General features: G+C 50.0%; 1 protein-coding gene across 6 annotated transcripts in view; it reads left to right on the forward strand.

Moving 5' to 3' along the window:
* RHBDL3 (rhomboid like 3) overlaps nt 1-13507 on the forward strand; it is a 60507-nt gene that overhangs the window by 26639 nt on the left and 20361 nt on the right. For all 6 annotated transcript variants that reach the window (XM_066263323.1, XM_066263324.1, XM_066263325.1 and 3 more), the window contains 3 exons: nt 1844-2068; nt 6052-6200; nt 9004-9116. In XM_066263323.1, the coding sequence (XP_066119420.1) occupies nt 1844-2068; nt 6052-6200; nt 9004-9116 (487 nt within the window). The remainder of the gene's footprint in view (nt 1-1843; nt 2069-6051; nt 6201-9003; nt 9117-13507) is intronic.

The raw sequence follows: 13507 nt of genomic DNA on the forward strand, positions 1-13507 counted from the left end.
AGCCAACAACCAACCTTGGGCTTCAAGCCAGTGACCATGGGATCATGTCTATGGTCCCATGCTCAAGCCAGTGACCCCGCACTCCAGCTGGTGAGCCCACCCTCAAGCTGGTGACCTTGGGGTTTCAAACCTGGGTCCTCAGCGTCCCAGGCTGATGCTCTGTCCACTGCGCCACCACCTGGTCAGGCTTTAAGCTGGATTTGAATGGTGAGAGACAGCAGAACCCAGAGGGGTAAAGGGCACAGCAGAAGGAGGCTCATTCCACTGGCCTGGTCTGAATGTAGATCCTCCCCAGCTACTTTCCCTCTAACAGGACCTCAAACTGGCCTGGTTCAGCTGGCCAACCCTCTCTGGACTCCAACCTCCAGGTTTAGCCTAATAGCCACTGCTGGGCCCGCAGTCCCAGGAGTATGTTGATGATCTCCACCCCAGCTACTGTGTAACAGTCATGCAGGCAGTACTGTGGACTCCGGGGTTGAGAAGACTATGTCTCTAGGACATCTCCCCATAATCAAGGTCTAGAATGTGGTTGTAGAGGAAGCATGGGAGGTGACAGAGGCCTCAGGAGGCTGGAAGTCAGCAATGCTGCCTTCGATGAGTGGAACCAGGCTGCTGTTTGATGAGGCAGCCAGGGCTCTGCTGTGTCAAGCAGCTTTGGGCTGCCGAGGGTAGGGTTAGACCTTAGGCGGGGCTCTGCGACCAGTTCCTGGGCTCACCAAGAGTTGCAGTTACCTTGGAGGCACTCAGAAGTGGTGACCTTCCCCAGGCACAGTTTTGGGTTCTGATTCTGGAGAAGTCAGCAAGGGTTGCCCCCTCTTCCCAAGCTAGTGTTTGTGAGAATGCTAAGTCCTGCTCATCCTTCAGTTCTCACTCAGATACCACCTCCTCCAGGAAGCGCTCCCTGACTACCTTGAGATTAGGTTGGGCTCCCTGTTGTGTGCCCCTGTGGCAGCCTTGACTCTGAATCAGGATTGCTGACTACTTATCTGTCTCGAGCACAACTGTATCACCTGTGTCTGGCAATGTGCTTGACATTTAGCGGTTGCTCAGGAAATTGTGATGGATGGGTGAAGGATGTGTGGATGGAAAGAGGTATAGTGAATATATGAATACCAGCTCAGGAGCTTTACTTAGTTGGAACTTGATGGATTCTTTATTTTTATTTTTATTATTTTTTAAATATTTTTCTGAAGTTGGAAACGGGGAGGCAGTCAGACAGACTCCCGCATGTGCCCGACCAGGATCCACCCGGCATGCCCACCAGGGGGCGATGCTCTGCCCATCTGGGGCGTCGCTCTATTGCAACCAGAGCCATTCCAGCACCTGAGGCAGAGGCCAAGGAGCCATCCTCAGCGCCCGAGCCAACTTTGCTCCAATGGAGTCTTGTCTGCAGGAGGGGAAGAGAGAAACAGAGAGAAAGGAGAGGGGGAGGGGTGGAGAAGCAGATGGGTGCTTCTCCTGTGTGCCCTGGCCAGTAATCGAACCTGGGACTCCTGCACGCCAGGCCAACGCTCTACCACTGAGCCAACCGGCCAGGGCTAAGAACTTGATGGATTCTTAAAACTCTCTGTGCTTTAGTTCCCACATCCAATAGAATGAGGGTATTCATAGTCTTTATATAACAGGTAGACTCGTTGTATCGTGAACCAACATGTGAAGTGCTTAGAACAACCCCTGACACATGAGAGCTCAGTGAATATTGTTTCCTCTGCACTATTGTAGAAGAATGAGAAAGGTGGGATTAGGCCTGGTTAGTCTAAGGATGATGCTGGGTAGGCAGTGGGTCGAGGCTTCCCCAGAGACCCTGGTTCTGATTCTGATCCCAACCCTGTTTCCTCTGCAGATGAGCAACAAGCGGTCCAACAGCTTCCGTCAGGCCATCCTGCAAGGGAACCGCAGGCTGTGCAGCAAGGCCCTGCTGGAGGAGAAAGGGCTGAACCTCTCCCAGCGGCTGATCCGCCACGTGGCCTACGAGACCCTGCCCCGGGAGATTGACCGGAAGTGGTACTACGACAGTTACACCTGTTGCCCCCCACCCTGGTTCATGATCACGATCACATTGCTGGAGGCAAGGACAAGGGTGGGGAAGGGGCTGCTCAGCCTCGGCAGAGCGGGGGCCAGGAGGATATCTGAGATCAGGAGGGGCAGGCTGAGGAGCCGAGAGCAGCTGTCAGCAAGTCAGGCCCCATTACAGAGCTTGCAGTGTTGTTATACTTCCTGGACCTCACAGGTATTCCAAAGATGATTACTTCAAGCAATATTCACTACAGCAGAATCCCCGTATGACCACCCCGCCAAAATAATAGCAACACAAACAATATAATGAGTTCACTGACTTGGGGCATTCAGTGAGGCTAACTCATTAAAACCAAGTTATTTCAGTTCCTCCAGGAGTGAGTAATATGGACAAGTCATTTGCTCTCCTGGGACTCCACCGTCCACCTGTGAGACAGGAATAAACAGGCCTCCTCTTGAGCCAGAGAATGGAGTATTTAAGCATCACACAGATCTATAGGGGAGAGAGTGCTTAGGAACAGGTAAATGTGGGCTTAACATATTTTGAAAGAACATTCTCCCCTTTGGGAATCATCCAGACCTATTGTGATTCTGAAAGTTTGCCTATGTATGCAGCAGAATCCAGAGGTGCCCCACGTGTAAGGAACTCGAAATTATTTGGGCTGTTCAACCTAAGAACCCGTGGGCCCCCCCAACCCCAGCTCTCCGGTGGATGCTTGGCTTCCCTTCAGCATTTTATAATCTCCACCATTTCTCTTCCAGAGCCACGGGCCTAATTACCACCCCTGCATATGTTCTTGTAAAAAGTTCCTAATCCCTAATCAAATGACAGGATCGTTAAACTTCATGGCTTTCTTCTTCTTTTTCTACGAAATCAGAATAGCTGGTCTGTTGACCAGAACCCCTCTGCAGTTAAGGCTTCATCCCTGGACATGTTGAAGTTGCGATTTTTCTGAGATATTCTTGGCCTCCTTCTCCAAATGCTTACTGTGTTGGTCTATTTATTAACTTCTATTTGAGGACCAATAATAACGAGCTGCCTTGGAAGCCGTATTTGTTGCCAGGCCACCCGCATCCTGTAAGGTGGACAGAACGGCTCCCCGGAGAGCCCAGGAGAGTCCAGCTGCTGGGGGGCCTGCGCCATTCCAGGTTCAGCCCAGGAAGTCTTAACTCGACACTAATTACAGCTGCCTTCACAGATCACATGCCTGGCACCTGGTGGGTCTTAGTTTATTTTATCTTTCCAACCTCATGACCACCCTGGAAGTATGGGCATTCATATCCCTGTTTCCAGACCAGGCAATCGAGAACCAGAGAATTCAGATAATTTGTCCAAGGTTATCCAGAGAAGCCAGATTTTATGTGTAGATTGGTTTCAAATATCCATAAATCTCAGCTATGTAATTTTAAGCCACCAATCTAGAAGAAAATGTTGCAATAACTCTTTCAAAGTCCTTGTACAAAAAAAGTCCAAGGCGTTTTGTTTTGTATACAGTTCTAGAAACCTGGTTTTCTGATTCCATAACAGAGAGTAGAAGGGACCCACTACCTGAGAGCAAGAAGAAGTGAGAATCTGGCTGTGGAACCTGGTCAGCAACCTGCTGTCAACTGGCATTCTGGGAGACAACAAAACATTTAAAAGTAGACCTGAGTCTTAAAGAAATACAAGGATTTGGGTCTATTTAGTGTAGAAGGGAAACTTCATCAAATTTTTTTTTTCTTTTTTAAGTACAATCTTGACACATAGACACCACCATTTTTTTTTTCAGGGACAGAGAGAGAGTCAGAGAGAGGGATAGATAGGGACAGACAGGAATGGAGAGAGATGAGAAGCATCAATCATCAGTTTTTCATTGCGACACCTTAGTTGTTCATTGATTGCTTTCTCACATCTGCCTTGACCGGGGGCCTTCAGCAGACCGAGCAACTCCTTGCTGGAGCCAGCAACCTTGGGTGAGCTTTTTGCTCAAGCCAGATGAGCCCGCGCTCAAGCTGGCGACCTCGGGGTCTCGAACCTGGGTCCTTCCGCATCCCAGTCAACGGCTCCATCCACTGCGCCACCGCCTGGTCAGGCGGAAACTTCATCAATTAATGGAGAAAACATCACTCCTATAGCCCAGATCAGAACCTGACGCATCCTTGCCCTGGCCAGTTTGCTCAGTGGTAGAGCATCAGCCTAGCCTAGTGTATGGATGTCCTGGGTTCAGTTTCTGGTCAGGGCACACAGGAGAAGTGACCATCTGCTCCTCCACCCTCCCCTCCCCTTTCTCTTTCTCTCCTTCTCTCTCTCCCCCTCCTGTAGCCATGGCAGATTGGTTCAAGTGCATTGGCCCCGGGCACCGAGGATTGCTCCGTGGAGCCTCTGCCTCAGGTGCTAAAAATAGCTTAATTGTGAGCATGTCCCCAGATGGGCAGAGCATCAGCCCCAAATGGGGGTTGACAGGTGGATCCCGGTCAGGGCACATGCAGGAGTCTGTCTCTCTATCTCCCTCCCCTCCTCTCAACTTGGAAAAGATAAAAAGACAAAGAAGAACCTGAGGCATCCTTAAAAGATTATGCATGTACCCTGATTAAGAACACAGGGACATGCCTGACCAGGCGGTGGCGCAGTGGATGGAGCGTCGGACTGGGATGCGGAAGGACCCAGGTTCGAGACCCCGAGGTCGCCAGCTTGAGTGCGGGCTCATCTGGTTTGAGGAAAAGCCCACCAGCTTGAATCCAAGGTCGCTGGCTCCAGCAAGGGGTTACTCAGTCTGCTGAAGGTCCGCGGTCAAGGCACATATGAGAAAGCAATCAATGGACAACTAAGGTGTTGCAACACGCAATGAAAAACTAATGATTGATGCTTCTCATCTCTCTCCGTTCCTGTCTGTCTGTCCCTGTCTATCCCTCTCTCTGACTCACTCTCTGTCTCTGTAAAAAATAAATAAATAAATAAAAATTTAAAAAAAACAAAAAAAAAACAGAACACAGGGACATGAGTGATGCACTTTAGAAAGAGTTCCAGAAAAAAAATTCCCTTTTAGGGCTTAAATAAATATGTTTCAGTCATTTGCAAAGTCTACTTATGTGGCTTGTTGGATGCAGAGAAATCGGGACCCTCGAGTACCGTTGGAGGGAGTATAACATGGTGTGTGGCCTGTGGAGGGAATAGTGTGGCGGATACTCAGAAAATTAAACAGATTTGACACATGAGCCAGCAATTCCACTTTTGTGTATATACCTAAAGTAATGGAAAGCAGGGACTCAAGGAGATATTTGTGCCCCCTGTTTGTAACAGCATTATTCACGGTAGTTAAAATGTAGAAGCAACCCAAGCGTTCATCAACAGATGAATGATAAGCAAAATGTGGTTTGTACATACAGTGGAATATTATTTATTCATCCTTTAAACGGGAAGGAAATTATGACCTAATCTACAGCATGGATGAACCTTGACATGATGCTTAAGTGAAATAGGCCAGTCGAGGTCCCTAAAATAGGCAGATTCATAGAGACCTGAAGTAGAATAGTGGGTGCGGGGGGGGGGGACTGGGTAGAGGAGAATGGGAAGCTGATGTTTAATGGGTGCAGGTTTGCAGCATGAAAAGACTTCTGTGGGTGGGTGGTGGTGACGGTTGCCTAACAATTTAAGTGTAATTAGTGTCACTGAGTTGTACACCTAAGACTGATTTAGATGGTAAGTTTATGTTATATGTATTTTACCACATTTTTTTTTTAATCAACTTATGTGGAATTGCCTTATCCCCCAAATGAGTATGTGAATTGTCACTGGAATTAAAGTTTAAAATCCTCCAAACCCTCTGGCTTAGCACCAAGGAGGTGTGGGAAGAGATCATGTGACCTTTTGTGAACATCTCACACAAGATAGTCGGACACAAGTGGAGTAAGAGACAGTTGGAGGCGTGGCTGAGTGCTGGTCAGAGACGGAGAGATGACAACTTCCAGTAAGGGTGCCGAATGTTAGCACAGGAGGGGCTGCTGGGAAGTTCTGCACTTAGTAATGGGCCCCCTCTGTCCTGTGCTTCCCTCCAGGTTGCCTTTTTCCTCTACAATGGAGTGTCGCTGGATCAGTTTGTGCTTCAGGTGACCCATCCACGATACTTGAAGAACTCCCTGGTTTACCACCCACAGCTCCGGGCCCAGGCTTGGCGCTACTTGACGTACATCCTCATGCATGCGGGGTGAGTACTTGTCGTCTTCCACTGTATCAAGAGTCCCTGTGGAAAAATAAGTGACCCAGATAGCCTGGGCTGAAGTATACTTTTTAGTTTATCTCACTGGACACAGGATGTGAGGTGGCTTCGTGAAACTCATCTAATACCAAGATATATGAGTTATTGAGAGTATATGGGAAAGGGAAAACAGAGGGACAAAAATGCTCAAAGCCCACAGTGAAATCAACACAAGCATCCATAGTATGTGAGTCTATGTACTTGTTAGAGGTGGGTTATAATTTCTTAGCTTCCTAGTGGCCAAAGCAAAGAGGGAAATGTGGTCAGCTCTGTGTGTGTGTGTGTGTGTGTGTGTGTGTGTGTGTGCGCGCGCGCGCGCGCGCGCCTCCATCAGTGAAATAAAGGGACAGGTATATTGAAACTGCCTTCCTCCCAGTGTGCTCTCCACACATGGTGAGTCTTCTTGAGGAATTTTGGCAATATTTACGGGTCTGTTTACAGAGCCTTGTGGCCCCTTTCGGGTTCAATGCAGTCAGTTCTCACTGGTTTCTCTTACCCTATGATAAGGCCATGTGACTACCCAGGTCCATTTCCCTTGAAGGGCACTATCTTGGCTGCAGACCATTTGTACGTATAGAAGTGCTGCATCGGCAAAGCAGAGGCCTCGGAAGCCAGACCTCTGTGGTGTCTCTCATAGCCTCTCCCGGGAGAGGAGCAGAGGAGCTCACTCTTAGTCTGGGAAAGACCTGGGGGACGCCTGTCCTGGGGTTGGAAATGGCAAAAGGATCACTCTGGCCTCCAAGGCTCCGTCATTCTCTCCTTGGCAGAAAGACCTAAGGTGGCCAAGAGAGCCCTACCGTGAGCCTCGTTTCTTGCTGAGCCTCTAACGGCACAAACGCCAACCCCTAATTAGCTGTACCTGCTTGGGGGGATCGGAGTGAGGAGACATTTTGATGGTTGCCAATGGATGTCTTCACTCTGAGGCAGAGGGAACCGTTGGCACGGGCTGTTTGCCTTGCCTGCTGTGTCCCAAGCTTTGATCTCACAGGGCTAAGGAGCAGAGTGAGGGGGGCATGTGACATATCTGTCTTCTTGTAAGTCAAGATCTGGGGACAACAGGAACCAGGGACTTCCCTGCCTGGGCTGGCTAAGCCTGTGGCTGCACGTGGGACCACCTGCCCTCCGGCCTTCCCTGGTCCCTTGGGGCAAGGAAGGAGGATGGACAATGTCTCCCAGGTCTCCTTATCCATTCGTTGCCTTTGAGAGCTGAAAACCCATAGTGGCCAGGGCCCAGCTGAGGCCACAGGGGTGGCTTCAGGCCTTTCTCTGGCCCTTGCTCCTGCTGGGGGCAGCCCTGGGAGGAGTCTCCAGGCCTGTGACTGTGAGGGAGGGTCTCATGGCTGGTGCTGCAGGAGACAGGAGATAGGGAAGCTAGCCGGCATCTAGGGAAAGCCCAGCAAGGTGGCGCATGATTCAGGGACACAGTGTGGGCTGGTGAATTCAGAAGTCCCTGTGGTAGAGAAGAAAGAGGTCGGATTGGGAGGCAGGAGCTCTGGGCTCCCCTCACCTGGCCTCATCTTGTCTCCAGTTCTAGGCTGTAAACCAAGGAGACACAACCAGACTGGGCCTGGGACTCTGCGGCTACCACCCAGCTCCTTTTCAGTAAACCTTCCTGACGTTTCTAATCTAGAAGCCTTGGGAATTCGGGACAGAGCCTGCTCTGGGACATGAGCCCTCCTGGCAAGCAGGTGCCCATGTGCATGTAGCAGAGCAGTTGGTCTGCAGGCTAACAGACCAGGCTGGTGTCCAGACCCTTATTACATGCTCTGTTACCTCTAACTTAAACATCCCCAAGGAGCTGTCCAGCTGCTGTTGGCTCAGTTTATACGAGATACTATCAATAGATGTTAAAGAGCTTTGTAAACTTGAAAGCACACATCAATGTAATAATGGTAATGTTAAGATATTATCTAGTAACGTGTACTGGGCTAGACACCATTTAGTAACAAGCTCTGATCATACGATAGTGTAAAAAGGAAGGTATTCTCAGGGTAAGAAAACCCATCCCTGAGAGTTTAGGGGTAGGGAGGGAGAGAGAAGCCTCCCCTGTGAGATTTTAAGTAATAACTGAATCAGTAAGCTCTAAGAGATCTCTCTAATGCTGGTACTTGTTTTGAAAATATCTTTCTTGGGAAGGCATTCGGGGGAGGAGCATGGGGGGGAACCAAGGGGGAATAAAGGGGTGGGGAGATATATTCGGTGGGACACTTGAATCTGTGTAAACACAAAATCATAAACAAACAACAACAAAAAAGAAAATATCTTTCTCTTTAGCTGTCATTAGCTCTTACAATAGCAAGCCAGAGTGCCCTCGTGGCCTGGGGAACGGAGCAAGTTCCGCACATCAGAGCTCTGGGCTGTGGCACCAGCCTGGCCACTGACCAGCTGTGTGACTCTAAGCTAGGCAGTGTCCCCCTTTGAGCCTTGGCTTTTCGTGTTTCAGCCAATGGAGTTGCTGGACCTTGGCCACGGTCAGCCTCTCTCACTGCGGCAAGTGCAGACGCTGCTAGGTACCTCACAGGCCTTTTACGGGTTCTTGTCTCAGGTAGTGGGGAAGGTATAAACGGAACACTCTTTGAAGACGATGTCTCTTTTGTAATTCCTTGCCCACCTCCGTCCTAGACCATGAGCTCCTCAAAGGCAGGTTCAGGGTCTTGTTCACTGCGGGATCCCAGCATCTTGGCATACAGCGTTTGTTGAACGGATGAATGGATGAGTAGATGAATGAATGGAGTGTGGTCTCTCTCTACAGGATAGAACACCTGGGACTCAACGTGGTGCTGCAGCTCCTGGTGGGGGTGCCCTTGGAGATGGTGCATGGAGCAACCCGTATTGGGCTTGTCTACGTGGCCGGTGTTGTGGCGGGTAGGCGGATGGGCCCTGTGTCTATAGGAGAAACCTTCCCAGGGTGGCTGGGAATCCCCATGGGGTCAGGCAAGCCCCAGGCACCAAAGCTGTTGACTCCTAGGGCTGTTCTCCCCATCTCCCTGGGGAGGCTGGAAAGGGGACTGCCGCCCGGAGAGGGAGGCATGTGATGGCAGAGGAGAGGAGAGCACAGGATTTGGAACAGGCAGGCTGACCAGACTTTCGGTCTTTCTATACCGTGTCGTAGCTGTGTGAGCTTGGGCACATTCCTGAACCTCTTTTGGCCCCATTAAGCATTAAGAGGGAGCTAATAAGATCTGCCTGCAGGGTGTTAGGATGGTGGGGTGAGGTGACAAATGGAGTAACAGTGTTATATAAACTGTGCAAGGGCACAGTGAGATCCTTGTAGGGACATCCAAGGTGGGGGTGAAACCAGGTGCCTCCCTGGCCAGGCTAGTACCTGTGCCCAAAGGGAGATCTTACCTCAGCCCAGCTGGCCACTGTCCCCTTGATTGACTCACTGCTGACGGGAGAGAGTCTGACCTAAAAGGTACTAAGCATTTGTGCCAGCCGGAGGAGTCTGGGGCCCTGCTGACTCAGCTCACATGGCAGGTGATCATGGCCGGAGCACAGGGGCAGCGTGACTGCCCCCTCCCCTCCCCAGTGGGGGGTGAGCTGGGGAGAGCAGAGCGGATCTGTGCAGCAAGTCTGCACCAGCCAGGCTTCCGAACAGAGGACTCTCTCGTGATGTTTCCAACTTTATTGCTGGATTTTTTTTTTTTTTGAACAAGGTTTGCCGCCTCAGCTCTTCACCTTGACAGCTGTGCCCAAGGGAGCTTTGTGTGTATGTTTAAGTAAGATCTTAATCCTTTCTGAGCAGCATTGAAGTTGTCAGCAGGAGAGTGGGGTACCGTCAGCCCTGTAAACATCAGGCAGGCAGGGGCCCTGGGAATAACTGAAGTGGCTTCAGGAATCAAAAAGGGGGAAGGGTCCCACCCCCGCAGTGCAAGGCTGGTCTGCTAGTTTGTGAACCCTCAGCCTGGGTGTTGGCCATTGTCACCTCCATCCCTCTTTGTGCTGAGGTTAAAAACTTGGCCGCCTTGGACAGCACCCACACCAGCTTGTCCCAGGATCTGGCATGTTCTGTGGCCTTTAATATCGGCCTAATGAGCATCGCTATGTGCCAGACTTACTCAGCCACCCCCACACCCCCGGGTCTTGACATCTGGGGATGTAAAGCCACCTTTTCCATACCTAGATTCCCAGAGACCCCAATGGTTAATAGTGAGGAACAGGAAAGGCACTCACAACATTTGCAATTAATTAGTAGTCAATTAAGTGGGAGTGCCAATAACCCAGAAGACAGATGTAAGACTCAAAATGACTGCGGGCCCACCCAAACCGGATGACACACGGCAGGGAGGCCATGCAGGTATCACTTCCAGGGGTCGCAGTGTGGCGTGGGGTGGTACACAGACAGAGGGCAGCTTGTCAACCAAGTATGAGGGTGCGGGGCTGTATCACAAAGCCCGTGATGTGCACCATCCTGCGGGGTCATTGCTCAGACTCCGGGGCTCTCCTGTTGCAGCATACCATGCTGTTTCTCAGATTGAGCTGACTGGTCTGCCTGCACCCCTTCCTCCCTCTCTGCTCAGAAAGGGGAGCCAGTCACAGGCAGCAAGACCTTACCGCATAGCCGGTAGGCAAACGCCTGCCCGGTGCAGGCCACGTGTTATTTCATCCTCACCAAAAACTCCATGAGGCTGGTAGTTATTTCTCACCTGTTACAGATACAGAAAGCGAGGCTTAGAGAGCCCAAATGACTTGGCCAAGAAGACACAGTCAGAAGTGATGGAGCTGGGCTCGAAACCCCGGTTGCCTGACCTCAAAGGCTATGCTCTTAAACGACTACTGTGTTATGAGAACCAAAAGGCAAGCATTTTCCTCTGTGCAGATACTTTACTTGTCAGAAACCAAGGGACTGCTCTTTAATTCCTGCCCAATGAAAATATTCCGGATCCACGGCCATCGTATCTGCTGAGCACGTCCAGGACCCCAGGCAGGCATGCAGTAAAGTGTTCACATGGGTGCTCTGCTCTATTCATTACACCTGTCCAAACAGAGGGTGCTGTCTGTCACCCCGTTTTACAGGCACTTCAGAATTGTGACATGACTTGTTCAATTTCTCAGCTAAGAACTACTAGACCTGGGGTGGACACTTCCTCTGCCCCGTGCTTCTGACTTGTGCTTGAGCCCCATGTGTATTTCACTCCTGGTTAACAATTAATTATATGGCTAACCATTTAAATATTTTATTTTATATTAAAATTTTTTAAATTATTTATTTTTACAGGGACAGAGAAAGAGTCAGAGAGAGGGATAGATAGGGACAGACAGGAATGGAGACAGATGAGAAGCATCAATCATCAGTTTTTCGTTGTGACACCTTAGTTCATTGATTGCTTCTCATATGTTCCTTGACCGTAGGCCTTCAGCAGACCGAGTAACCCCTTGCTCGAGCCAGCAACCTTGGGTCCAAGCTGATGAGCTTTTTGCTCAAGCCAGATGAGTTCGTGCTCAAGCTGGCAACCTCGGGGTCTCGAACCTGAGTCCTTCTGCATCCCGGTCTGACGCTCTATTCACTGCGCCACCACCTGGTCAGGCAACCATTTAAATATTTTAAAAACCAGTGTCTTAAATGCTTCACCACACTTTTTTTTTTAATTTTATTTATTCATTTTAGAGAGGAGAGAGAAAGGGAGAGAGAGAGACAGTGAGGGAGAGAGAGAGGAGAGAGAGACAGAGAAAGAGAAGGTGGGGAGGAGCTGAAAGCATCAACTCCCATATGTGCCTTGACCAGGCAAGCCCAGGGTTTTGAACTGGCAACCTCAGCATTTCCAGGTCGATGCTTTATCCACTGTGCCACCACAGGTCAGACCACCACACTTTTATTATAAATTATACAGATGATAAATTGTGCATATCCCCAGAGCCCAACGCAGGGTTTGGCACGTGTTACGCAACAGATATCTGTGGAATAAATTAAGGAGCATGTAAATAAATAAAGTTACGTTGCTTAAAGGGAGATGTGCTGCCAGTTTTTATTTGGATTTCTTTTAATGGCCAACAGAGATGTTGGAGAACACCTACTTTAAGTTTTTCAGGCTAAAATGATCACAACTGCACATTATGGCAAAGTCACCAATTTTATCTTTGTGCTGCCATGGACTCAGAATTTGGGGGTGGGGGATTCATAGCCCTGACTAGAATTTGGTCTGCTGCTGTACAGAGGTGTGGTGTGTCACTCCAGGGGGCCACTCTCTCCAACCTGTGCCCCTGTGGAATGAATGACCTCCGTGGAATTAATACTGGCCTTATTGAACTAATACCTGAAGGCGGAATCCTGCCTAGCCCGGGTTTCCTGCCCTAGGATGGCCTCTGTTACTGTAGAGACTGCACCTACGTACCTGGGTTTTCACATGGTCTAGTCCAGGGCTAAGCTGCAGTCACTTGAGGGAAGTCTGTGCCTTGCAGGGAGGGGGAAGGGTAGGTGGGTTTAGATTGTTACCTTCAAGATGCTAGAACAAGGGTCAGAGCCTCAGACCTAGATATGAGGTCAAGACTCAGATTCCTGGCCTGACCTATGGTGGCACAGTGGATAAAGCATCTACCTGAAAATGCTGAGGTTGCCGGTTCGAAACCCTGGGCTTGCCTGGTCAAGGCACATATGGGAGTTGATGCTTCCAGCTCCTCCCTCCTTCTCTCTCTCTCTGTCTCTCTCTTCTCTCTCTCTCTCCTCTTTAAAATTAATAAATAAAATAAAATAAAAATTTTTAAAAAAAGACTCAGATTCCTGAATTTCTAATCTGAAAGGAATCTTTGAGGTCCCCTCCAGTGGGTGGCAAACTTTGCCACCCCTTTTACCCAGAGCTGCTATCTGTACTCTGCTCCATGGGGTAGGATCTGAGTAAGGTTTCCTTTAAAAGGGTTTCACTGCTCAAAAGTTGGAAAGCCTTATACCTCCTCATTTCACAGAGGTGAAAACTGAAGCCCAAAGAATTCAGGGGCTCCACCCACAGTCCCACAACTAGCCAGCCACGCCCCCATTGCATACTTCTTCTACAATCCCAAACTGACCCCTGGCCCTGAGGTCAGGACTCTGAGCCATGGGTAGGGAAGGGTCAGTGTGCGGAGGCTGGACCCTGGCGGCTCCGCTGATGCCTCTGCCCCTGGTGGACCACACTGGGGAACCCCAGGGGACAAAATCTGGGCCAGTTTGTAGGGACTTGTGCTGGGGAAAGAGACCAGCCCAGGGAAGCTTTCTCTGTGGACCGGTAATTAATGAGGAGGGAGCAGCTTAGGCAGTCAGCTCCTGCTGCCGGCAGGGCAGC

The sequence above is a fragment of the Saccopteryx bilineata genome, chromosome 2 (genome assembly GCF_036850765.1).
Source record: "Saccopteryx bilineata isolate mSacBil1 chromosome 2, mSacBil1_pri_phased_curated, whole genome shotgun sequence".
In the NCBI taxonomy this organism is placed as follows: domain Eukaryota; kingdom Metazoa; phylum Chordata; class Mammalia; order Chiroptera; family Emballonuridae; genus Saccopteryx; species Saccopteryx bilineata.